This window comes from Drosophila subpulchrella, chromosome X, assembly GCF_014743375.2.
Source record: "Drosophila subpulchrella strain 33 F10 #4 breed RU33 chromosome X, RU_Dsub_v1.1 Primary Assembly, whole genome shotgun sequence".
NCBI classification, from domain to species: domain Eukaryota; kingdom Metazoa; phylum Arthropoda; class Insecta; order Diptera; family Drosophilidae; genus Drosophila; species Drosophila subpulchrella.
In genome coordinates, this window is record NC_050613.1 from 25,333,447 (window position 1) to 25,358,107 (window position 24,661).

General features: G+C 46.4%; 4 protein-coding genes across 6 annotated transcripts; 1 reads left to right on the forward strand and 3 right to left on the reverse strand.

Moving 5' to 3' along the window:
- Nucleotides 1-174: 174 nt before the first annotated feature.
- On the reverse strand, nt 175-9,595 carry LOC119558116 (extracellular signal-regulated kinase 7). 3 transcript variants are annotated; one of them, XM_037871346.1, is made up of 9 exons: nt 9,013-9,595; nt 8,789-8,871; nt 6,330-6,660; nt 5,815-6,005; nt 5,546-5,752; nt 5,327-5,473; nt 3,930-4,026; nt 3,334-3,785; nt 175-1,980 (listed from the first exon to the last, which is right to left on the reverse strand). In XM_037871346.1, the coding sequence occupies exons 3-9, from the start codon at nt 6,414-6,416 to the stop codon at nt 219-221; spliced, it is 2,943 nt and encodes a 980-aa protein (XP_037727274.1). In that variant the 5' UTR covers nt 6,417-6,660; nt 8,789-8,871; nt 9,013-9,595; the 3' UTR covers nt 175-218. The 3 variants fall into 3 exon arrangements, with proteins under 3 accessions (XP_037727274.1, XP_037727273.1, XP_037727275.1); XM_037871345.1 differs by having other exon boundaries at nt 8,789-8,950; XM_037871347.1 differs by lacking the exons at nt 3,334-3,785; nt 3,930-4,026; nt 5,327-5,473; ... (3 more) ...; nt 8,789-8,871; nt 9,013-9,595 and adding an exon at nt 2,258-2,380.
- A 1,190-nt stretch (nt 9,596-10,785) lies between these two features.
- On the reverse strand, nt 10,786-12,925 carry LOC119558124 (CXXC-type zinc finger protein 1). Its single transcript, XM_037871356.1, has 4 exons — nt 12,798-12,925; nt 12,606-12,739; nt 11,862-12,540; nt 10,786-11,799 (listed from the first exon to the last, which is right to left on the reverse strand). The coding sequence occupies exons 1-4, from the start codon at nt 12,825-12,827 to the stop codon at nt 10,855-10,857; spliced, it is 1,788 nt and encodes a 595-aa protein (XP_037727284.1). The 5' UTR covers nt 12,828-12,925; the 3' UTR covers nt 10,786-10,854.
- A 399-nt stretch (nt 12,926-13,324) lies between these two features.
- LOC119558129 (aladin) lies at nt 13,325-15,322 on the forward strand. Its single transcript, XM_037871360.1, has 5 exons — nt 13,325-13,800; nt 13,863-13,995; nt 14,061-14,212; nt 14,275-14,651; nt 14,903-15,322. Exons 1-5 carry the CDS (start codon nt 13,397-13,399, stop codon nt 15,241-15,243), a joined length of 1,407 nt encoding a protein of 468 aa, XP_037727288.1. The 5' UTR covers nt 13,325-13,396; the 3' UTR covers nt 15,244-15,322.
- Nucleotides 15,257-23,866, reverse strand: LOC119558113 (maestro heat-like repeat-containing protein family member 1). The gene is made up of 9 exons (XM_037871338.1): nt 23,549-23,866; nt 21,429-21,606; nt 18,924-21,361; nt 18,219-18,864; nt 17,682-18,156; nt 17,419-17,619; nt 16,469-17,359; nt 16,300-16,402; nt 15,257-16,238 (listed from the first exon to the last, which is right to left on the reverse strand). Exons 1-9 carry the CDS (start codon nt 23,724-23,726, stop codon nt 16,096-16,098), a joined length of 5,253 nt encoding a protein of 1,750 aa, XP_037727266.1. The 5' UTR covers nt 23,727-23,866; the 3' UTR covers nt 15,257-16,095.
- Between the last annotated feature and the right edge of the window lie 795 nt (nt 23,867-24,661).

Sequence of the window (24,661 nt, forward strand, 5' to 3'; positions counted from 1 at the left end):
TTGATTCGTAATATCTCCTATAAGAAAATAACAAAATATTCTGTTCTTTATAGGGAATATTATGCTAGGAATAGGCGAAATTAATACTACTTTCAAAACTATTTTCAAACATTGATCTATAACCTTATGTCAAGGGTTCCTTAACAAAATCCCCAGAGAAAAGATTACCAAAGATTCACTAATGCACATGCGTATATATTGCGTCAAGACTGGGACAATTACCCAAGGACAGTTCCGCTGACTCCTTGAGAGAAGTTCGCCTCCTGGATGTCGTGCTCCCGCAGTCGCATGGGATCGTAGCGAGGACCGCTGGCGGAATGGTTGTGATGATGGCGGTGCACCTTGTGATGGAGTCCCAGGTCCTCGTGCTGCTTCCTGCAGGCCTTCAGCTGGGCCTTCAGGCTATCCTGCCGCAGCCGATGCTCCTTGAGGCGCTCCTCCAGCTGTCGGGTCTTCTCGTTGCGCTCCGGATGCACCGGCTGGTCCCTCTGCCTTTGACGCGCCTCCTCCAGCTGGGTGTAGTTGGGAAAGTAGTTGGCATACTGCGTGTGGTGCGGATAGGTCCGCTCCTGGGACAGCTCCGACCCGGACTCGCGTCTCCCGCTGTCCGGCGACGAGGAGTCACTGGCCACCGGCTCTTGGTTGAAGGGATGATAGCAACTGGCCCGGTACACATTGGCCAGATCGGGTATGTCGAACTCATTGGTGTCGTCGCGGGCCAGGAACTCTTGGAGCTGGCGCTGCCGCTGCTTCTGCTGCTCCCGGCGGAAGAGCTCATACGACTGGGAGCCGGGATCCCCACTGCCCTCCGGCAGGGGTTTGCCATCCTCCTCCACCTCCTCCTCCGGCTCCGAATCCTTGTGGGGCTGAAGTTTCGTGATGTGGTACCGCAGGTTATTGTGGTTGAGCAGATCCTGGTGGTCCTGGACGAAGTTCACCAGCTGCTCCTTGCACTTCGCCATCTCGGCCTCCAGGTGGTTGATCCTCTGGCGATAGCAGACGCCCACGCCCGCGTACAATATGTCCGGGTTGTTGTCCTCCTCCTCCTCCTCCTCCCGCTCCGCCGGCACCGAGTCGCCGCCCACCCGGTCCTTGTCCTGGTTCTTGTTCTTCTTCTTCTGGGTGAGCTTCTCCACCTTGCGGGCAATGTCGCTGAAGGCCTTGGCCGTCGCCTCCTGCTCGGCCATCTCATCCAGCTGTTCGTCCTCCTTCGCCATCAGCCGGAGGTTCTCGGCCACCCGCCTCCGCTGGAGAATCTTGCGATCCCGCTTCTGGCGCTGCATTTCGAGCACCCGCATCTTCTCCTCCTGGATTTCCAGTCGGCGACGCTCCATTTGCTCCTGGGGTGTGGGCACCTTCTCCCTCTTGGTAACCTCCACTTTGAGGGCTTTCTCCCTGACCTTGATCTCTTTGCTCAGATTGGATCGCAGGGTTCGATTCCTTTGCAGGGCCGTCGACTCCTCCGCCACAGGGACACACTTCTCTGGAGAACCATCGGTGGTCGAGGTGGTGGTGGTGGTGGTGGTGGTGGTGGTGGTGGTGTTGTTGTTGTTGGTGGCGGTGTTGGGCATCTGGGCCTGGAGCAGGGCATCCATATGGGCCTTCGCCTCGGCACGGAACTTGCCTTGGGCCTGGACCTGCGTCTGCCATGCGGTGGTCTTCTTGCGCGGCACAGTGGCCGCCACGGCAGCCAATTCCCGTTGGAACACCATCCGGTTTTGCCGGCACTTGGCCAGGTGCCGTTCGGCCAACGACAGAGCTGCTCCGGACTTGGCTAGTCGAGCCGATGGAACCGGCGGCTCTGACCGGATGCCATCCTTGGAGGGGGCACGTGGCTTCGGCAGGGACGAGCAGGAGGATGGGGCCACCGGCTGGAACGGCTTCGTCTGCTGGACGATCCTGCGGGTCAGGGTGTTCGCCTCCAGCTGATGCAGCTCCATCTTCCTGTCCGCCTGGCTCGGCTGGTTGGCACTCAACGTCCTGGGGGAGGAATGGGGATGAGTGGAACACAGGTGATTCTCCCGGCGGGGAGGTGGTAACTCAAAACAGGGTCTACGGTTGGGTTGGGTGTAGTGTGCTTGCTCTAAGGAACTCATATACATATGGTCACTATATCCTAATATTTTTTTTAAGGAAGTTAGGATCACAAGATCATTCGGTATAGTTTGTAAGGTGATTATCTAATTAGTTTTTTTATGACAAGCTTAATATTATTAAAAGTATTAAGCTCTATTTAATACCTTATTAAGGTACATACCTGAATAGGTTCCAGATGCACTGCATCCTGGAGTCCAGTTCCAGTATGATGACATGCCCTCCTATGATCGCTCCACAAGCACCAACATATACACATTCATTCGGAATCATTCATGCGGAAACTTCCGGTCAACTGATATATCGGTTGACCATAGCACCTAGGTCATGAATTTTATGCTAGTACTCATTGGGAATTATAAAAAAAATAAAAAAATTGTCGATGACGTGGTCAATTCTTAAAATTTACAAAAGCCACGTCATCGATAATGTTAATATTTTTAATTTAAAAAAACGATACCCTGAGTGGTTTTTTAAAATTCCCAATTAGTTCCGGTACAATAAATAAGCGGGGATGTCATCGTACTGGAACTGGACATAGTGCATCAATAACCTCTCCAGTCATGCACCTAATTTAATATTAAATTGAATATTTTTAATTAAGCAATACTTAAAATAGTGTTGGTTATTTTAAATCATTTTTTCCCCCAAAACTTAATATATATACTTTATAAGATTAAGTATTTGATGTTTGATATTTGTATGATAAACCAATTGTCTTACATTATTAACTTAAGATCCTTAATATTACACTTTCTTACAGTACATACTTATAACTAAGCATTTAACAAGCTCTTATATGGTAAGATATACTAAAATTAAAAATATTATAATTGAAAATGTGACCCTAGCATCTAAACTTATTCTACAAAAGATATAGTGGTCCTTTGGTCTTCTTGCTAAGGATGACTATTCCTATTTAGCTTGGTGTTCTATTGGCTCTGGCGCGGATTGAGGCGCCTAGGATGCGGCTGTCGGTGCCTGGAACGATGCAGTCGCTCCTTCAGCGGGGGCTTGTCTTTCTCTGTGGACTCCGTGGAGTCCTCGCGCTCCTTGGAGGTGTCCTGCTGGCAGAGAACGGACGTGGTTGTGGCGGCCGTGGAGGTGGCACGTCTATGCTAGGGACGACGGTACCTGGAAGAGGGGACGAGCAGCTAGAGAAGCTCCACCAGCCCCTTCCCAAACGATGGCACCCTAACCAGTAAAGATCACCAACCCCAAAATCCCCGGGGAACTCACCTGGTCCGCGACACCACTCGCTGGGGCTTCGTGGTGATCTCCCGGTTGCTGGAGGGCGTGGCATTACTGATCGTCCGGGCACTGCCCCTCGACTCCCGACCCACCATGTCGTACAGGCTGCTCCGGTACTGGTCCACCCCGTAGCGCACGTCGTCCTTCAGCGGCGGATGGATGTCCACACGGAGCTCCATGTCCGCGGAGGCGGTCCGGAAGCGACTCACATACGGATGCTGGATGGCCGCCTTGGCCGTCAGCCGTCCGTGGGGATTCAGGACCAGGAGGGCCTTCACCAGCGATATGGCGTCGTCGCAGCAGTTCCTCAGCATCTCGTCCAGCGAATGGCGGCGGTCGCGGTGGATCTTCTTGCTCAGCAGGGCGGTCCCGAAGCTGGCTCCGATCGATTCGATGTCCCGCTGGGTCACATCCGGCAGGGCCAACACGATTTTCTCTATCTACAAATGGGTATTAACCCAAAATTCATTTTATTAATTTGCAATCATTGGGTTCCGGTAAACTTTTCGGGTGCAATAACGCCCTGTGAAATAAACATGGGCGTTATTTCACTGGCCGTTTTTGCATGCCTTCAAACTCCTCACCTGATTGACAGTGCTGGTGCCTTGGAATAGGGGTTTCTGTCTTATCATCTCGCCCAGAATGCAGCCCAGACCCCACATATCAATGCCTTTGGTATAACTGAAAAAATATTTTTAGGATAGTAGTTTCTCATTGCTTTAATTTTTTAAGAAGTTACAATATGCAATTTTTTAAATTTATTATATTTTATATGATTTCCGCTATATCATATGAAAACAAGGAAGGACAAAAGTCGGTCCCAAGGTATTTTGACAATTATTTTGCGAAATAAAGTCGGAATATGGAATGTCATACCTCGTTGAGCTCGTAATTGAATTTCCAATCGATTGGCATTCAAACTCGGAAACTTTAATTTTTAACCGATTTTCGCAAAAATAGACGATGTTACCCCTTATCAAAAATGTTAAATTTAGTCAAAAAATAAATTTCCCGGAATGTGATGGGGATTGGAAGCCAAGGATGTTAGCTGCTCAAAGCAGTTAGTCTTTCAGCTGTGCGCCTCGTTTTGGCCAAGTTACGACTGAAAAACTGCAAGAAATTATGGTATTTTTGTCTGAAATCCTTCGACCTATTTTTTGACCCAAACAAACTAGGTTTTTTGGCAATCATTTTGCGAAATCAGGTCGGAATAGGGAATGCCATACCTCGTTGAGCTCGTAATTAAATTCCCAATCGATTGGCATTCAAACCCGGAAACTTTAATTTTTGTCCGATTTTCGCAAAAATAGACGATGTTACCCCTTATCAAAAATGTGAAATTTAGTCAAAAAATAAATTTCCCGGATTGATATGGGGATCGAAAGCCTAGGCTGTTAGCTGCTCAAAACAGTTAGTCTCTCAGTTGTGCGCCTCGTTTCAACCAAGTTACGACTGAAAAACTGCAAAAAATTTGGTATTTTTGTCTGAAATCCTTCTACCTATTTTTTGACCCAAACAAACTAGGTTTTTTGGTAATAATTTTGCGAAATAAAGTCGAAACTGGGAATGTCATACCTCGTTGAGCTCGTAATTAAATTCCCTATCGATTGGCATTCAAACCCGGAAACTTTGATTTTTGACAAATTTTTGCAAAAATGAAATCATGATGTTACCCCTTATGAAAAAAGCAAAAATTAGCATATCCTTTGACTCTACGAGTAACGGGTATAATTAAAGCTCCAAAGATCACTTTATAAAAAAAATCTATTTTTTGGGTATTTCTCTGATTTTTATTGTAATCGTATAAAATACCACACCCTGTACAGAAATTTAATATTTTTTTTTAATTGTTCCATTATGATAAATATTTATGCATGTGTTCGGTCATGGGGTATATCATATGAGAGATATTGATCCGGAAAATTCTAATTAAGATTTTTAATTTCAATCAGGTGTGAAATGATGTACCTAGGGTACTCACTTTCGACTAGCCACTAGAATTTCGGGGGCGCGATACCAACGGGTGGCCACGTAGTCGGTCAACATGCCCTGGTGGTCCATATCATCGAAGTCGGCCTTGCGTTTGGTGGAAAGCGTGCGTGCCAGACCAAAATCAGCCACCTTGAGTCTGGGAAAAGACATTCGGAAATGCATCTATGAGTTACCAGATGGTCGGCAGTGGTTCTCGCCTATGCAATACCTGCATTTGCTATCTATCAGTATGTTGCTGGGCTTCAGGTCCCTGTGGATGACGTTGCCCGAGTGCATGTACTTGATGGCGTTGATCAGCTGGTACATGACGAACCGCTTGTGAATATCCTTGAGGACATCGCCCTTTTTGATCACATTATGCAGGTCGCTTTCCATGAACTCGAACACCAAGTAAAAGTCCAAATTGTTGCCTGCTCTGCATGATGAGAAAGGGAATAAGTATGTATATATATTTTAGGGGTTTGAAGGACCACCAACTTGAAGACATCCATTAGCCTGATGATGTTGGGATGGTGGCGAAAGGCACGCAGGAATATCACCTCGCGGTAGGTGCGCTGGGCATCGGTTTCGTCACGGAAAGCATCGAATATCTTTTTCAGGGCTACGGTGTCCTTGTTTCGCTTATCAGTGGCCTTCCAAACGATGCCATAGGCACCTTTTCCCAAGCGCTAAATGAATTGTTTAATATTATTATGATCTATGCATGAGAGCTTGGAAATACCAATACACTTTTAAAATAAAGGCACTCACAGTGTCCTAAAGATATTCAAATTAAGGTTAAGGATTGGTACTAAATGGAACCTTTCTTAGGTATGGATTAAAAAAACTAACTCTTAGTTCACAATAATTATTATTCTCTCCTAAAATAAGCATGAAGTGCTTATATCTTTGGTTAAATGCATTTCAAAAATTTAAAATTTATTTTCAATACAAATTGTTGCATGATTGAACATGATTGAACATGATTTTTTCTGAACAGAACTTGTTCTCACCTTTCGGACATCGAAGATGCGCTCTACATTTTGGTCCAGCTCATGGATGCGACGCTCGTGAGCGGGAACGTTATGTTGGTGGGCCATTGGCTTCTCTTTCTCCTTCTCCCGCTCCTTGATCTTGTCCTTGTCTTTATCCTTGTCCCTGTGCCTATCCTTGTCCCGGTTGTGGGCCCTATCCTTGCGAACCTCCTGCTCGCCGGGATGCTGGGACTTCTTTTTCGCCAGCTTCGAGGTGTCGACGCACCACCAGCTTCCCGAACTGGCGACCTTTTGGAGCGCTCCACCCTGTAGGGCAAGGCCTCGAGAGGTCCACCACGAGGCAGCTTTCCTGTGGGAGGATGAGATGGAGATCTATGGTCACAACTAGCTGGCATCCACAGCCACATCCACATCCACTTCCACGTCCACTGTGGCTGTTGCTGTTGCGCGTGGCAGTGGCAGTGGCGCCCGAGTGGTTTTGCGGCTCCAACTGGAGCATCTGGGGCCCTCGTCCTCGTCCTCGCGTGCTTGCTCCCATATGCAAACGGCATCAAGTATGTAAAATAAAATTAAACGGCAACCAAAATAATGCAAAACTCCACAGAGGAAAAAAACAGTAATGAGGAAAACTTGTTCATAAGTATATTTTGAATATTCGATAAATCAGAATTTTTGTTTTAGGTTATTTTTAAAGTTTTTGAGGATCTATATATGTATATATAAAATTTTTTGAATTCTATTTAATAAATATGTATTAAGTATTAAATTAAGCAGAATTTCTAGAGCAAGTTATTTAACAAAAATTTGACGATCTGAATATATTGAAACATTTTGTAAACTTTATTTCATAAATATATATATTAAATATTTAATGAATCAGACGTTTTAAAGCAAGATAAAACATTTGGCGATTTGAATATATTTTATATTTTATAAATATATATAAAGTTATTTTTAAAATATTTAGCGATCTCAATAGAAATATATATATAAACTAAAATATAATAACACAATGAATTCAATAAAATATCAATATTGATACTTGGTACTTGGGATCATTCAAATGGCTTTTTTTGTGAGTAATGATCATCGTTTTCTCTCTCTGCATGCAAATGCACCGGAAACGGAACAACGGCCATAACGGGAGCACAAATAAAAAGCGAGAAAAAATAGCAAACGAATAAATAAATCGCGAGGCGGACCTGATTGAAACCGAATTATTGTTAGATCGATCGGGGAGAAGGCGAAAGCGAAAACGAGAGCCCCAATTGGATGGCCTGGCAATGCCTACAGTGGACCCTCAAGTGCCCAGGGCAACGTCATGTGACAGTGGGACCCCGCTACAGCAAGCCAAGCCGAACCCTATGGACCCTACTTCATGGTTCAACTCATCTTTTTTAAGTAAACAAAAATATTAAAATTATCTTAAAAGATGATCTATTTTCTTGTATAATTTTTTCAGATATATATGTATATTTTTTTAAGTAATGTTAGTAAGTGTAAGTAAGTAAATGATGATCAATTTAGGTATTTCTTCTATAACTTCTCCAGATATAAATATATATATATATTTTTTTTTTTTTTACTGAAGGCCTTAGCTACTAGAGCTCCTAATTTTGTTAGCCTATAGTTTTAACTTTAAGCTAGCTTTATATAAATAAATAAATATATTTTTTAGGTAACTATTTTTAAAAATAAAAAATATATAAATTGAACAAAATATCGGGGTGTTCGCTGTATTACTATTACTATTACTTCGCCTACTTCAGTTTTTGTTGCTTTCATTATTGTTGCTGCAGGAAACGCCGCAAAACAATCAAATGGAAATACATGGCATGCAATCTGACTGAACCAAAATCACCAAAAAAACATGGCAAATGAATTTGTTTAACAAATAAATAGGCACAAGTACACTCATATGGCAAGGGTAACACAGGACAACACAAAACAAGCTAAGTCGATCATAAGTTTATTATCATGCATCATAACTATGATGTTATATGTGCCAGCTATGAAAGTATGTACATACTATATACTGATGAATTCTGATCTCACTCTAAGTTGCTATTCACAATAACATTAGGCTAAAGGAAATTTAGCAATATAACTTTGGAAATTAGATCAAAAAATGATGTCATATGCGCTGAAAAGTAGGCACCTTAAGTTGCAAGATCGTGCGCCTTGAAATGCAACCCTGTTTTGAAGTTACTTTGCTAATAACTAGATATACCAATTGAAAGGATCAAATCCTATGAAAATAATGGACTTTTTTAAATTTGTAGGTTGTTATTGTATCCACTGATAAATTGCTTTATAACCAATCGTATTTATTTGGACTTTGGTTCAATATACATATAAAAGTAGGTAAGTATTTCCAGCAAATCAGCTCTCTGTTGGCTAGTGTATCCCCAAAACAACAGCCACAACGGAGCGATTGAATTTGGCACAAAAGTTTTGAAGTGGAGCACGTCACTTACCCGTAAAAGGAGGCAGGATTCGCAGGATTCGTGGGATGGTGGGCTCACTGGGAGTCGATGGATATGTGGGGATTGCAAGTGAACTGGCAATTTGCACAATAAAAATACAAAATATATATATATAATGAGGAACGCAACGCGAATCACAAGATGTAACAAGAACTGCAAGGGATGGGGTTATATGGTTTCCAAATATCTGGGGGTACACTCCTTCTGGGACAAACCTGCAGTCAATGTGGTGAGCTGTCCTCAAAGTTCTCCGAGAAGCAGTTCAGGAACACAGAAAACTAAACGCGGAAAACAAATGCCACACACAATCCTTTTCTATTTGATCCTGATTCTGATTTGATGTGTTCTATCAAACTCTAGATCTTCTCTCTTCGGTTTTCGGGGCTTCCCACTATCAACTCCTGCTATAGTCCTTGGAATTTGTTTGTAATTTACGTGGTTGCTGTTTTTTGTTTATCGGCTCTTGTTGTTGTTTTGTTTTTTTATAATACCGATTGAGTTTTTGGTTCAGCTGCCGCGACTTGAAAATTTTAATGTTTCACTCGCGGACCACGCGCGTTTTAATTTGCACAGATTTTAATTGGAATTGAAAGGACGGATATTCTAGATGCGGAACAGCGGGTGGACGAGTCCATGTGACCATGTGTGGATGGTGCCTCCGCCTATCACGCCTCGGTCACGATTTTACAAAGTAAAAGATTCGAATCAAATACAAAAAAAAAATGTGTGTGTTTGACTATTTTGGAATCGGTTTGTGTGTGAAGTAGAAAAATTCCGGACTATAACTGGCATGATCGTTAGCTCGTCTGTCGTCCGACAGCCAAAAATCGCCACGACTACTTGCTCATATCGTATGTAGATCCGATAGTTTAGGATCCGTTCCGTTTCCGATTCGTTTGCAACCTCGACTGCATTTCTTTCCTGGGTCCTGGGTTGTCATCCCTTCGGCGTCCTGCTCCCTCGATTCCATTCCATTTTCGAGGTCCTGCCGTTTCCAATGGTTGCCCCCCGCCTCTCTAAAAAGTTTCCTGGTGGACCCTTGCTTGTCATTCACCCTAAACCTGTTTCACATATTAACAGTGCCCTTTTCCTTACTTGATTACATATATAAATAATCTATCCCTAGTAACAAGGTGTATTAATGGGTAGAAATCGTTAGGTAAACGTTGAAAGCGTTTATTGAATTTCTATTTGATACAAAAATATGTAACACTTTCCGTAGGTTGTGATCAAGTTACTAATTTTTAATATCTAAGTAAAAAATATATCATTTGGAGAAAAAATACATGCTTAAGCTTTTGAGAGTTTAAGCATGTATTTTTTTTTAACTTGAAATATAGAACTACCTGATTTGATCAAATGTACCATGACATTTTTATTTTATATCTTATACTAATATTTTCTATACAACCTATAGATAATAATAGAGGCGCCTAAAAAATATGACTTTATATTATTCAATTACACCCAAATGTAAGCCCAAGCTAGCTATCCAAATTTACAGCAAAAAAAACATTTAACAAAAAATAATTTAAGAACAGAAAACTTAGAATTTCTTAGAACACAATTTGAAAGTTTCCCGCCTAACTTTACGTACATAATTCAAGAAAGCTTAAAGTTCAACTTAAAAAACTACTTTACTGAGACTAAAATACTTAATGCTACAACAAATACTTAGAGTATCTACAGAAAATACAATAGTTCACTTAAAAGTACTTTAGACAAGACGAATGATTTCCCTGCGCGAGCTGGCCGAGCGTGGCCTTTCCCTTTTTTATGGGCAGGTTGCTATCAATAAATGCATATTTGATGCTTAGTTTTCAATAACAAACATGGGCGTACCCCGATCCCGGCGCGTAGCAACCTCCTTCTTGCCGGGAACGTGAACTCAACAGCCGGCGAGTGTGTTATCCGGTTGCCCGGAGGAACGCGACACCAGAAACATGCTTCTCCTGCGGAGTGGGTGGTAAGTGAAAAGATTGCTGGGCTGTCGTACAAAAGGGTTTCTTGCATGTCAGTTTATTGCTTGTTTTAACTACGCTTAGAGGAATGGAAATCTATGGCTTTCGCTGCAGGTAGATTACTTTAGTTTGCTGATTCAGCTGGGCTTGTTGCTGCTGCTGCTGCTGTTGCTGTTGCAGTTGCTGGAGTTGCTGCTGCTGTTGCAGCTGCAATTGCTTTTCCTGGTACTGTTGCTGCTGCGCCTGCAGCTGTTGCTGGTGCGCCTGGCGACGCTTCTGCTTCTCGAACTCGGCCAGATGCTCCTGCTGCTTGCGCACCAGCTCGTCCATCACCTCGTGGTTGTATGTGGAGTGCAGCATCAGGCCCAGCAGATTGGCCCGCGAGGTCAGCTGCTGGCGCAGCATGCGCTCCTGCTCCATCAGGTCGTCCATCTTGAGCCACTGACGTACACGCTCCAGATCGATCTCCGCCCGCCTGATCTTCTCCCACGCGTAGTGCTTAAAACAGTTCTTCTTCGGCGCCCGGCAAAATTCGCCAGTGGGATTGAAAGCGGTGTTCACCAATGGTGAGCCGCATACATCCGTGTCGTTCACCTTGGGATCCTTGCTGTGCTCGGGACACAGCACCCTTAATCTTTTACAGTACGTCTTACTTGCTGGGTTGTAGAAATCACAAAACATATTGTTGCCCTCCATGCGCGTTTGGAATATACTGCCGAAGCTGGCCTGCGATTCGTATTTGTTGAAGCACTTCTCCATGTGCTTGATGGCCGTGCGCGAGTGAATTTCGTGGCCGCAGGTGATGCAGTACATGCTCTGCTCGTCCTCCGCGTCCCCGGTGTCGTGTGGCCCCATCGTGTCGATGGAGCTGCGGTTGGCCCGCTCCACCACCATGCCCAGCTCCTCGGAGCGCTTCTCCAGCTCGGCGAGGGCAAAGCGCACCAGGGACTGCTTGTGCCGAATACTCTCTAGCTGCTTGCGTGTATCGTCGGCGGCGCGGCAGGGCGTTAGGTTCCACTCCTGCAGGCGCTGCGGCAGGACCTGGAAGTTTAAAGGATTGCAGTGGTTATAAGTGCTTTGTGGACTGCCCAAGGGCTGCGAACCTGGAAGATGCGGTTGGTGGCCAGCTTGAAGCCGCACTTGTCGCTGCAGTACTTGCTCTGCGGCCTCGCCTGGCAGCAGCAGCCGGGTCCGTGGCACTGACGCATGCCCTCCAGCTCCGGATTAAGGAACACCTCCGGGCTGGCCGCGCGCAGGCCCACCTTCACCTTGCGATCCTTGGGGGCCGCCTTTTCGCGCTTCCGGCCCGGACCCGCCTGACTCTGGGGCGCCTCCTTGACGGGGCCCTGGGCCACGCAGGTGCGAAATATGCAGCGCGGCTTGTGGCCCACACGGACGCGGCAGGCGTCGCACTGGTTGCAATTGGGACGCCGGCATCCCTCGCAGGTGCCGCATCGCTTGCCCGCCTTCGGTTCGCGGGCGTTGCTGTTCTTGCGCTTCAACGGCGCCGTCGTTGCAGGTGGCTGCAAGCTAGCAGTGCCGGGCGCCAACGGCACGCCGCCAGGAACACCAGCCGGCGGACCCGATCCCGGGGCATTCAGACTAGTGGAGGCGGCATTCGAGGCGGCCGTGCGTTCGGTGGCCACCAGGCGGAAGATGGTCTGCAGTTCGGGGTTCTCCTTCTTGCAGCGCCGGCAGTAGTACTGTTTGATGTGCTTGGCCTCCTTCTCGGTGATCCCGATGCAGTCGCCGTGGTACCACTCCTCACAGCCATCGCAGCCGCTGGAAGAGAATCAGGGAACAAGCTGGTTAGCAAAGACTCGAGGGCTGGGCATCGGCGGACTCACATCATGAACCTGGAGCAGTCGGAGGTGCGGCAGATGCAGTACGCCTGGTCCTCCTGCTTGAGTATGGTGGCTATCTTTGACTTGCGCTCCGGCAGGTCGAACTCCCGGGCGATCTCCCGCCGGATTTCCTCTTTCTGTGGGCACAAATTTGAATTGCTGTGATAATGACCATTACGAACGCCGCCTGCTTACGGTTTTCTTGTACTTCCGCTTTTCCGCCATGCCGCTCCGATCTCTCCGAGAATTCAACTCCGTGAATTACAGTCCGTTCCAGAAAAAAAAATAAACTATTAGGAATGGTGATGGCACTCTAAGCGATAATTTGTTAGAAATGTGCCAAGGACTTATCGATGGTTGGAGTTGAAATTATTACAAATTAAAGTTTGGTAAAAATGTCATTTAAATTGCCTCGTAAATAATATAAATTTAAATATTAAGCAGACTTAAGGCCAAAATATTAAAAATTGTTAAAATAAAAGTTAAGTCCCTAAAATTTATAAAACTTCACCGGTCCATTAAGTAGTACATAGGTAGTTTTGAATTATTTGTTATTCAATTCGATTTTATAACTTAAGTTTATTATTTAATTTTATAAATTTTGCTGATTGTAGTTTCATTGTGTAATTTTTAAAAATAACGCTATTTCCTGTCATTAAACCGAACATCGATAGTAAATCGGTTATCGATTAACCACCGGTAACATCGAGTTTCTCCCATCTTTAATAACCGCGCGTTTTGCCGCATTTTGTTGGGATTTTCTGAATTGAATTGAATGTGAATTATCTGGCATAATGGCGGCCCTGAGCAATTTGAAACAGTGCCCGCCGTTTTCCACGCTGCCGGATCTGGCGCTGCGGCACAATCACATCCCGGAGCTGGAGCGCTACCCGCAGATAAACCTGAACCACGAACTCCTGGCCCATCCGGCTGGTCAGAGATTCTACGGCGGCCAGAGCTTCGTGCCCGTGGACGAGGGCGTTCTGAAGCGTATTACCCGCACCTTCTTCGACGGCGGATTCTGGGAGTCGCTGGAGGAGGCGCGCAGCCCGAAGAGCCGCGAGCAGGCGCCACTGATTGCCCAGGCGGGTGACCTGATTGCCCAGATTTTGGGTCTGGCCACCGGGTTGCGGCTGAAGATCCTTCCGCACACCCAGGAACTCAGTGCGGAGCGCATAGCGCAGTTTGTGGAGACAAGGTGGATGAAAACACAGATATACCCCCAATAGATAGTTGACCATTTCGCTTCGTTTCTTGCAGGGATTGGCTGAACAGCGATGTGCGCTTCCTCGCCTGGAACTGTCACTTCTTCAGCCTGGCCGTGGCCGGCGTAGACGATGTGGTGCGCATATACTTCAAGAATTCCAGCGCAGCCACCGCCACTGTTTTGAAAGTGGGTAGATCCACTAAGGAAAGCTTGCTAATCTTTTGAACTCTATCATGTATTCCTCATTTTAGAGCCCCTCGCAAACGCAGATCACATGCATGGCCTGGCGTCCGCTCTGCTCCGCGGAGATAGTGATTGGCTGTCGGCAGGGTCTATGCTTCTGGGAAGTGGACAGCAGCCTGCACTTGGGACGCACCAATGCGCCCAGCAAGGTCTTCAAACAGTCAGTCAGCCACACATGATCAAGCTTATTATATGTATTCTCACCCAGTGTTATCCTTTTAGTCCCGCCAATCTGCCAATTACCTCGCTGCAGTGGAACAAGGACGGCACCCAGCTGGCCACCGCCTCGATTGGAGATCGCTCCATCATCATCTGGCAGCCGGACAACGGAATGATGCAGCCACTCAAGCGCCTGGGTCCGCCGGGATCGCTGCTCAAGTGGTCGCCGGAAAACGACTGGCTGTTTGCGGCCACCGTGGACCGGGTGTTCCGCGTGTGGAACTGCAACCAGCAGTGGACCACGGAGCGCTGGGTGTGCGGCCCCGGAGGCTATGTGCAGACAGCCTGTTGGTCGCCCTGTGGTCGCTTTCTGCTTTTCGTAAGCAGCGCCGAGCCAATCATCTATCGCCTGCAGTTCGTGCAGCAGAGTCTGCTCTCGTGTAAGTACGATGGATCGATGTACAAGTACACTAGCCCAGGGCAGTCAGTTTCCAGTGTCTGTTCTTAAGTTTTGGACAGATGCCAGGGAGCGATATACTGAGATATACTGCCCCAGATTAAAGCTGTCAGGAACAGGTTGGCGGCTGCCGAAGCTTCCAGACCGCCTGTATAATGCTGACTACAAGGCAACGTCCTACGAAAACCGCGTTTGCTTCTTAACTAACATTTTAATCATGGTTCTTCCTTGCAGCCTCGGCAGATGAAAAGGAAATCCTGCCCATTGCGGATCTGAATGCCTGCAGCATCGATGCGAATCGCACGCTCATCGGTGGTCCCGCCCAGCAGTTGGCCTGGGATCCGCACGGCAACTACCTGGTGGTCACATTCAAGTCGACCAACTGCATCGCCGTCTTCCGCACCTTCATCCAGAAGTTCGATCTACAGATATCGGCGGCCTACTATCTGAGCGGGGAAACGGCTACTGAGCATCCCAGCTTCATCTGCTTCCAGCCCCTCTACAAGGACAACGATCGTTCCGTACTGACCATCGCCTGGTCGTCGGGTCGCATCCAGTACTACGCCTTCGACTGATCCCTTAGCTTAGTACGTTTTCATTGTAATATTTTATTTGATTTGGTTTTTTTAAGCGTTAATACACAGTTAAACAGGACAACCATAGTTTGGCATCCATCAATGGTGGTGGATTGAGATGAATCCGCAGGGGTGAGGATGTGGAGCAAAAAAAAATTCTCTTTAACGTGTTAGGTAATTGACTTTGAATCGAAAAAAAAGTTGTAAAGAACTCGGATCTTTCTAACCACATCCCCATTTCCATCTCTTTTCCACATTCGATTGAAATGCGCAGAGCGTTTTACACCTTTAAGGTAATTGAACAATTTTCACAAAAATCCCTAATAATTTAATTTCTTTCTTAAAATTGGTCCAACAATTGTTTGCAACTAAAAGTTTTGATTATAGATATTTATTTTAAAATACTATTAGAACAAATTTAGACAAAAGAACAAGTCAAATCACATATTTTCTGTGGAATCATAGTGTTTTTATCTATAATAAACCTCAAAAAGCCGAGATATCTTTGAATAGACTCGGTATACCAAAGAGATTATTGTCTGTAACCAAGTCTTCTATAGAATACGATTTCCTATCACTTACAACTGCCTTAAAGCTGCAAAGCGCTCCGCATAAACTTGAATATAAATATATAAATAATGGTATGTGTATACCTATATATAGTATATAGTATGGTATATAACGTGACTTTCGATTACATAACAAAAAAACAAAGAGTTAGATATCAAACATAATATGGGGAACGGTTGCTGAGGCAAAGGGATCACACTTGGAGCAATACTAAGTCATAATTTACAAACACACAATATAACCGCACTATACACTTAATCGAGAGTTGGTCCCCCAGATGGCCTAGATGTCGCCAAAGAAGTATCCCAGGGCGGTGGCCGCCCGCATCCTCACCAGCGCCTGTTCGTCCTTGAGCAGCACGGCGATCTTGCTGGCCACCGTCTCCGTTTGCAGGTTCCGCTCGCTGAGGAAGTTGTGCAGGATGCCTAAGATGGGAAATTGGTGTAATAAATGTCTTATGGATTCCCACGCAACAGGCTGTCTTACCAATCACGATGGCCGCACTGCCACGCATCTCCGGCCACTGACTACGCAGCTGCGGCAGGCACGAGTCGATGAAGTCCTGGATGTGCTCGGTCAGCTCTTGGGCCTGGAAGGTACCGAAAAATATATTTAAAAATGCATTGGGCCAAAGTCGAAGACATTAGCAACTCACAATCATCTTGACGAACTCCAGCACGAAGCTGCTGTAGTTGAGCTGGTGGCCTCGCTCTTCGCCCAATTGCTCTTGGGCCATCTCCGCCACTTTTGGAGCGGCCAGGAGGCGGCAAACCCGCTGCAGAGTTCCCCGGCAGGCCGACACAATGGCTGCCTCGCTTTCGCTGAGATGGAGCAGCAGTGGAAAGAGATTGGCCACGAGCTGCTCTCTCAACGCTTCCATGGAGGAAGTGGGCGAGCTACTGCCATCGTCGTGCTTGCCCTCGCAGATGTCACCAAACAGTTGGATGGCCGCCTCGCGCATCTCCAGCGCATAGTTGCCCAGGAAGGGTCGAATGCGGATGGCCAGGGAGACGTGGAAGGACTCTACCCGTTCGCTGGGCAGGGCCCGCAGGATTCCGGACAGGCCGCGCATGCTCTCCAGCGGAATGTTGATCAGGCAATCGCCCACCGGATCGTCGACGCCCTTCAGCAAGGCTCCAATGGCAGTTTCCGAGTAGCGCTTTGCCTCCTTTTCCCCCAATTGGCCCACGTAACCCATGCCCTGGATGCTGAGACCACGCACCACCGCATTGGGATCCGACAGAGCCGCTCCGAGGTGAAGTAGAATGGATGCAGCCAGCTCTCCAGTGGGTTTCAGTGGCACCAGGCGGGAGAAGAGGCCCACGGCGGCCACCCTTTGCCCGTCATGCGGCGAGGCCACGTATTTGCTTAGCGAGTTGACCAGCTGCCTCATCTGCGGACTGCCCAGCTGCAGCTGCTGGCCCAAACCGATGGCCATGGGGGTCAGCAGTTCGATGTAGTTGTGCCAGTCCGCGCTGCTCGCCAGTCCGATGTTCACAGTCAGCACGCTGGCAATCTGCTCCATTTCCAGGTTGGTGAGAAAGGCCTGAAATCGGGGCAGTTATGATGATGGGTCTATAAAGCTTATGACCCAGTTGAACCCACCTGAAACGTTTCTAGGGCTATTTGGCAGGGATTGAGCTTGATCAGCTCCTTGTTCGGTATGAATCCAAACTTGGTCCGGCCCGAATGCGTCTGGTGTGGACTAAGAGATGCGATTGATGAATTCGGGGCGGCCAGATTGGTGTAGCTGCTCAGGGAGGTCAGCAGCATGCAGAACATGTCCGCAAATCGTGTCTCCAGTTGCTAGAAACAAGAATTACTTGGTGTTAAAGTGAAGGTCTAAGGGATTCCCCTCCAGCACTCACCCCCTTGATGTCCTTGCAGGGCAGCATCTCGTGCAGGGCGCAGAATATAGCAAACGGCTGACTGCTGGCCAGCTTCTGACGCTCCGACACGGAGGCCTCCTGACCACCCTCCTGCAGAGAAGCGCCACTCAGCAGCTGCAGGAAGTTGTCCAGCGTCAGGCCCGTCAGCTCGGGATCGTTGCAGACCAGGTGCCAGTACTCCACCAGGTTGGGATCGTACGGCAGCGGCTGGGCCAGCATTTCGGCGCAAACCAGCTTGGGATGGTGCTTGGTGAGGGCCACCAGGGCCTTGAGTACTCCGGACTTGGCCCGGGGCACCTCGCAGACCCGCAGGGCTACCAAACTGTCGCGCACCAGGTCGGGAATGGCGTGGAAGAGCTCCGAACCCTTTTGCTGGATGAAAAACTTGAGCACAACACTGGCCCCGATGGTGGAACTCTGCTCGGGATCACGCAGCGATAGCAGCAGGGTTTTACTTTAACAAGAAATACGACAATTAGATACATATATAAATATGAGGCCAAGGTGCATCCTCACCAGAACTGCAGATACTGAAAGCTGGAGATGCGCAGCGCAATGATCTTGGCAATGTCGCCGGCTAGGTTGTAGATCTGCTTGGGCTCGTCGGTGATGATGTGCTCCTTGATGACCTCGATCTCCTTTAGCCAGTCGGCGGTGCTGTCGATGCTGGCTATCGTCAGCGTCTCGTAGATGCACGCGATCTCCAGCGTCTTTTGCAGTATATCCACGGACACCTGACGCACCGTGCCGTTTGAGTCGATGCACCTGGGCACGATCTTGCCCAGCATCTGACCCGTCTGATTGAACTTAGACGGGGCCTCGCAGCCAATTTTCATCGCCTTGATGTACACCTCCAAGGTGTTGTTGAAAACGTGGCTGGCGCAGATTCGCACCTCGGAGTTGCGATCCCGTGTCCAGCCCTCCAGGATGCCAATGATCAAGTCCAATGTGGCCGGCGAGGCGTCCAACTCGACGATGGCACGCACCAGGGCGTTCAGCTGGGGTAGCGATTCGTTGAGGTGCTTGGCCAGGAAGCTGTTGCGCTCATCCTCCTCCTGCGAGTCGAACTTCATTTTTAACTGCTGGGCGCAGCCGAAGAAGTTGCGGCAGGCGATCTCAAAGATCACGCCGCCATCCACACACTCCTCGGTATCGGGACCACCTAAAATATAGGGTAGGGTTTGGTTTCTAGTTGGGTATCTATTAAAAGAGAGTCCTCACCTATTCTTATAAAGTCTGTGCCAAGTTTGAGGATTGTGGGCAGTAGAGGAAGGTCGTTGAAGGGCGCCTCAATGGGGATGTTGAACACTGTCTCCATGATTTGCTTGCGGTGCCGCAGAGGAGCTGGCAGCTGCTCCTTGGTGGCGATCAACTGGTTGCAGATGCTGAGCAGCGTCTGCAGGATGGCCGACATGATCGTTTGGTCCTTGTGCACGGCCAGCTGTTGGATGAGGAAGCCCAGCATGGTGTCATCTTCGTCCAGGTGCTGGATGGACTGCAGCGGATCGGCTTCGTCCATGATGCGACCAAAGGCCATGACCACCAGCAGGTTGCTCTTGTAGTTCTCTAGCTCCTTGTGCGTGTCCTTGATGAAGTGCAGGTTGCTGAAGAAGCCCGTGGAGTGTTTCCGTCCCCCCACTTGGGCCAGTTCGGTTAGTTTCTTGACCAGGTGACCCAAGTGCTGCCTGGATATGTAGCCCAGGGCTGTGGCGCAGGGTTCTATTCGCTTCTCGTAGTCAGCATGCTTGACATGCTTGTCCAATCTCTCCTGCCTGGCACTCGTCACAATGAGATCGATCTTGGTGTGGATGCATGCCACATCGGTCACCTGGAGCAGGGTTAGGGCCACCGCCTGGAGCAGCATGCCCCGCTCGGAGCTTAGGTCGGGCAGTTGCCACTCGGAGTGCGGCAACTGTATGGGATACAAGTACATCTGGTCCGCCAACTTACTGGCCAGCCGCTGGGCAAAGTTCTCATCCAATCCGCCTAAGAACTCATTCGTTTCCAGTATAAAATCGTGCAGCAGCTGCCGATAGGCACTTTCCCTGTTGATTTGCAGTAGAAGATCGGGAATCCTTCGCTCCCACAGCTCTTCCAGGGCGGGGTTCACCTGGGGATGATAGTAGCGCAGGAAACTGAGGACATTCGAGCAGCGTTTAATGCACTGCTGGTTGCCCAAAAGTGCCAGACACCTGGCGTAAATTGTCTCCGCTCCGGGGACAATCACCTTCCCGCGCTTGATCACACTGCGATCTTCACCAGTGGCTCCCAGGGAAACAGCTTCTGGTGTGGCCTGTTCCGCGGCCGCATCTTCGCCCGCAATATCATACTCTATATGCGGCGACTTGGCAAACAGACTGGCCAGGCACTTGGCTAGATTTCCGCAAATATCCGTGTAGTCCAGCAGGATTAAGTAGTTCAGTAGCTCCCGCTTGAGCAGCTCGTCCAAGGTGCCCACCGTGGAGGCCAGCATGTACAGGGTGTTCTCGCAGCTGAGGACAAGATTCTCGTGCTCCTCCTGGCTGCCGTGCTCTTGGCTCGGCTTGGAGTACCTGCAACTGTGCCGCACCACGAACCACACGAACTCCTTGTCCCGTATATGGGACTTTTGGGCCAGTGCCACAATCGTTTTCAACAGGGTGAGCTTCATTTTGATGCCCTTTTCACTCAGGATCAGTTGCTTCAGGCACTCAATGCTGGCCGGAATGCGGTTCTCTATGTTGCCCGCACAGGAGTTGAGCAGATGGGTGAGTATCAGCAGGGATTTCATCCGCTCGCGTTCGCTGTTATTCCGCAGATGAATCAGCAGGGTGTCCATGATGCGGGTGGAGTAGGGATGATGTCCGGCCAGCAGGTGGAAGCAGCGCAGCACCTCGTAGTGACCCTTGACGGTCTGGGGCTTCTCGTAGTCCGGATAAACGCAGACCAGATCGAACAAATGGGTGACCAGGGCATCGATAATGCCATCCAAAACGGTGGCATTGAGGGTTAGATTTGTTTTCAGCACGGAGCACAGGAACTGGGTAACCGCATTCCTGTCCACTGAGCGTCGGTAGAGTGCGAGGATCTGGGGCACCAATCTGGCTGCCTGATCCTGAATCCGATCCTTGGGCAGCAGGGGATACATGCTGGACAGAGCCTGCAGTATCTCCACGCACACTTTGGGCTCCCGGGAGTGCAGCCACTGGTTGAAGAGCACGTCGTAGGCCACACTGATCTCCGTGGAGCAGTTCTCCTCCTCCCCCTTGCCGCACTCCTCCAGCAAGGCCTCGCTGAATCTACCGATGGCATAGGCATGTGCTTGCTTAATGTGATCCTGGCGAATTCCACCCAGATGCGGCTGACATCGGCTCAATATGGCCTTTATGTGGGGCACTACGCCAGCCGGATTCTCGGTGGCCAGCAGTCCGAGGCACTGCATCAGCATAAAGTGGGCCACACCATCGGCATTCGAGCCCTTCTCCTGGAGAGCCTCCATAACCTGTTCACAGCTCTCCGGGCTGCTGCGTCCGATGGCCACCAGAATGCGCTGGGCGGGATTCTGTATCAGGGGAACGTGCTCCGGACTCCTGGTGAGTTCCTGCAGGGCCAGGGCAATAAGTTTCTGGTTGGCGGCCGGCGGAAGGGGAGTTTCCGCACCCACCACTCGACGAATGCAGCTGAAAAGGGGGAATTCAAGGCGGTATTAGGTAGGCTGTTCAGTGGTAATCCTCTAGCAGTACTCACTCCAGCAACATGGCCACCGTCTGCTCGGTCATCTTGGGCTGCTGCGTTCGGTGCTCGCTGAGGATCTCCGCCGCCCGCTCAGGATGCGTCTCCAGGATCTTCACGATCGCCTGCTGCATGGCCACCCGCACCTGCTCCTCCTTGTCCGTCAGCCCATCGAAGATGTTGTGGAGAACCCCTGCGAAGGACAAATCAAGTATTATGGTCAGCCAATAGGTATTGCAACCAATAGATCTGAAATCTATAAATTCTAGTTTATGAATATATAAATTATGCCACTACTTTTATAATATTTTTCATAAGCAATTGACATTTTTGAGGGATTTTGTTTTAAGATAAACTTGTTCACGCCCAATTTGCAGTTTTTCGATTAATATAAATTATTTGTATTTATTTGAGTAAGAGCTATAGAAATATTTTGAATCACATCTTATCTGTGATTCAATATATGAATACAATGTAGATGAGTGACTAATTATATACCCTTTGCAAACAGTCTGTGGAATTAGTGAGAGTTATAAAAGAGTAAAACAATGGACAGCATTCAGAAAATACAAGGTACTAGATCAAAGTCAAGTTTACAGTGCAGTTCTATTTAAATGCACACTATTGATTCAAAGAATAATGGTGTTGAACCAATTTTGGTTTGTAGTGGATTATATTCATATCAGTTTATTTTTTTTTATATTGTCATGGAAACAAACAGAGGAAATATTAGTAACAGTGGATATTGTAAACATAAGATCAATAGTTGAATAATAATTGTATTATTTATTATATTTTATTATAATTTTTGTAAAATCAGATCAATAGTTGAATAATAATTGTATTTTTTTTTATATTTTATTATAATCTTTGTAATATCAGATCAACAGTTGAATAATAATTGTATTATTTATTATATTTTATTATAATTTGTGTAATATCAGATCAACAGTTGAATAATATTTTTATTATTTATTATATTTTATTATAACTTTCAGATTTCCAGATCAATAGTTGAATAATAATTGTATTATTTATTATATTTTGTTATAATTTTTGTAATATCAGATCAACAGTTGAATAATAATTGTATTATTTATTATATTTTATTACAATTTTTGTAATATCAGATCAACAGTTGAATAATGATTGTATTATTTATTATATTTTATTATAATTTTTGTAATATCAGATTAACTGTTGAATAATAATTGTATTATTTATTATATTTTATTATAATGTGTGTAATATCACATCAACAGTTGAATAATATTTGTATTACTTATTATATTTTATTATAGTTTTTGTAATATTAAGTTGTACTAATTTTTTGCACACAATTGTGACATTTAGAACAAAAATACTGATAAGACCCAGAGTTTCTGACATATTTGCATAAACTAAAGATTTGAATATCTCAGTATTGGGCAATATAACGAAATAGACTAGAAAACCGCCTTATGATAATGATATGGCCAGCAATACAAGCATCTAAATACATATGTAGCTAAATGGTACACGTCATCCATGAGATACTTAGTGCAATTGTATTGAATTTCTAGTGATATTCGAGAGGACCTCTCAATGATCTGTTATTTTCCCAACTTTTAGCTTTTAGCTGTAACCCAACACACACCCACACACACACTCACACCTACTCATGAATCAAATCAAATTGCATGCAATTTGTCGGTGTAATTGTGAAATATTGTTGTATTGATTTGTCATACCAATAAGTTATTGTTTTTTTGTGCTTTGTTTTTAGATATGCTTTTTTAGGGCTTCACACACTCAACAGGTCGCCATAATACACACACATATTGCGATAGCTCCGTCTCTTTTGCTCCTCCCCCTAAAGCAAGGGGGAGCCCAAAGGATGTACCGTTACTTTTGGGCGCTCATGTGTGTGTGTGTGTTGGCCTAATGCGTAGTTGTATTTTTAGAACAGGACAAAGAGCTGCCCTTTATCTTTATCACTCTAATCAGGAATTGGAGTGTGAGTGAGAGAGAGGGAGAGGGAGAGGAGGCGAAACGCCCCAGTTACCGTTAGGTTCTAAGCCTATGCATGTGTGTGTGTGTGTGTTTGGGGGCTTATCTCTAAGGTTTTCTTTGTTTTCACATCGCATTTTCTTTACCTTCCAAAATCGTGGGCTTATCAACAGGCGCCGCTGGAGAAGAGGAAGCAGCAGCCGCTGCAACGGTACTTCCAGTGGCGGCGCTATTTCCAGCAGCTGATGTGTTGTTGTTGTTGTTGCCTGTAGATGAGGATCCACCCCCTGTGGGGCCACCCCCACCGCCCCCTCGCTCGCCCATCTTCTTGGTGGAACTGCGCGTTCTCTTCCACTTCTCCAGTTTTACGGGATTTCAGATAGCGATAGACTGACGCGCACTTCTAGATCGCGGAAAACCTCGGAAAAACAAGAGAAAAGTTGCGAAATTGTTTTTGTTTAACTACAGTATGACCGTACTGGGATTGAAGAAAAAGGGCTTTAGCGCGTTCCCTGCACTACCGAGGTTTCAAACCATATACGATTGGCAAAGTGTTAGCCCGGACACAAGCCACCACTTCCAATTGGAAATTTAAATATTTTGAATATAAGTTTAGGAAAAACTAGTTTTAATTATATAAGTATTTCAATAGCTGTTTTAGCTCATTCCCACTGTTAGTATTTAGTTTATAATGAATTGTTGGCATTTTATTAATAAATAAAATAAATAAATTATATAAGTATTTCAAATTGAAATAGTTGTTTTTCCAAACTTAATAACTTTTCTTGATTTAACATTTAACCATTAGATTTTCTCGCAATTTCCGCCTCCACAGATAAGCTGCTCTTTTCCCACGCTTTATTATTATTATTATTCCCAGCGATAAAAAATATTTTGCCTTTTTCCCTTCGGCTCGTTAAGTCGGAGGTAAGTTTTAAATAAACACTCTTTAAAATGTTAAAGCCTTTCCCTTACTGTTTTAATTCGATATCAGTATTTCGACCACAGACCAAGGCTAAACCACAACAAGTTAGGCCCAATGATAACCTCTTATCACGCCTCTCCCTAAAAAAACACATGTCATTCCAAATCCGTGTTTTCTTTTCGCCAGCAACAACACACAGTTTTTAATTAACATCTTGGTTTTGGATAACGCAAGTTTGATAAATATGAGAAAGTGCAATTGATAAAGGGATTTTTGAGCATTCAATTTTAAAGAGATTTAAATATTATTATAATGTAAAATAAAATCAGAAATA

Excerpts from the sequence above, each read along its gene's own strand:
- LOC119558129 (XM_037871360.1), top strand. The coding sequence starts at position 13,397 with ATGGCGGCCCTGAGCAATTTGAAACAGTGCCCGCCGTTTTCCACGCTG. Across the intron at positions 14,213-14,274 it reads CCCAGCAAGGTCTTCAAACA|TCCCGCCAATCTGCCAATTA; the intron begins GTCAGTCAGCCA and ends TTATCCTTTTAG. Across the intron at positions 14,652-14,902 it reads GCAGCAGAGTCTGCTCTCGT|CCTCGGCAGATGAAAAGGAA; the intron begins GTAAGTACGATG and ends TCTTCCTTGCAG.
- LOC119558124 (XM_037871356.1), bottom strand. The coding sequence starts at position 12,827 with ATGGCGGAAAAGCGGAAGTACAAGAAAACC. Across the intron at positions 12,740-12,797 it reads AGCGGAAGTACAAGAAAACC|AAAGAGGAAATCCGGCGGGA; the intron begins GTAAGCAGGCGG and ends TTGTGCCCACAG. Across the intron at positions 11,800-11,861 it reads CCACCAACCGCATCTTCCAG|GTCCTGCCGCAGCGCCTGCA; the intron begins GTTCGCAGCCCT and ends TTAAACTTCCAG.
- LOC119558113 (XM_037871338.1), bottom strand. The coding sequence starts at position 23,726 with ATGGGCGAGCGAGGGGGCGGTGGGGGTGGCCCCACAGGGGGTGGATCC. Across the intron at positions 21,362-21,428 it reads ACGGTGGCCATGTTGCTGGA|CTGCATTCGTCGAGTGGTGG; the intron begins GTGAGTACTGCT and ends CCCCCTTTTCAG. Across the intron at positions 18,865-18,923 it reads CACAGACTTTATAAGAATAG|GTGGTCCCGATACCGAGGAG; the intron begins GTGAGGACTCTC and ends CCTATATTTTAG.
- LOC119558116 (XM_037871346.1), bottom strand. The coding sequence starts at position 6,416 with ATGGCCCACCAACATAACGTTCCCGCTCACGAGCGTCGCATCCATGAG. Across the intron at positions 4,027-5,326 it reads ATTCTAGTGGCTAGTCGAAA|TTATACCAAAGGCATTGATA; the intron begins GTGAGTACCCTA and ends ATATTTTTTCAG. Across the intron at positions 3,786-3,929 it reads GCACCAGCACTGTCAATCAG|ATAGAGAAAATCGTGTTGGC; the intron begins GTGAGGAGTTTG and ends ACCCATTTGTAG.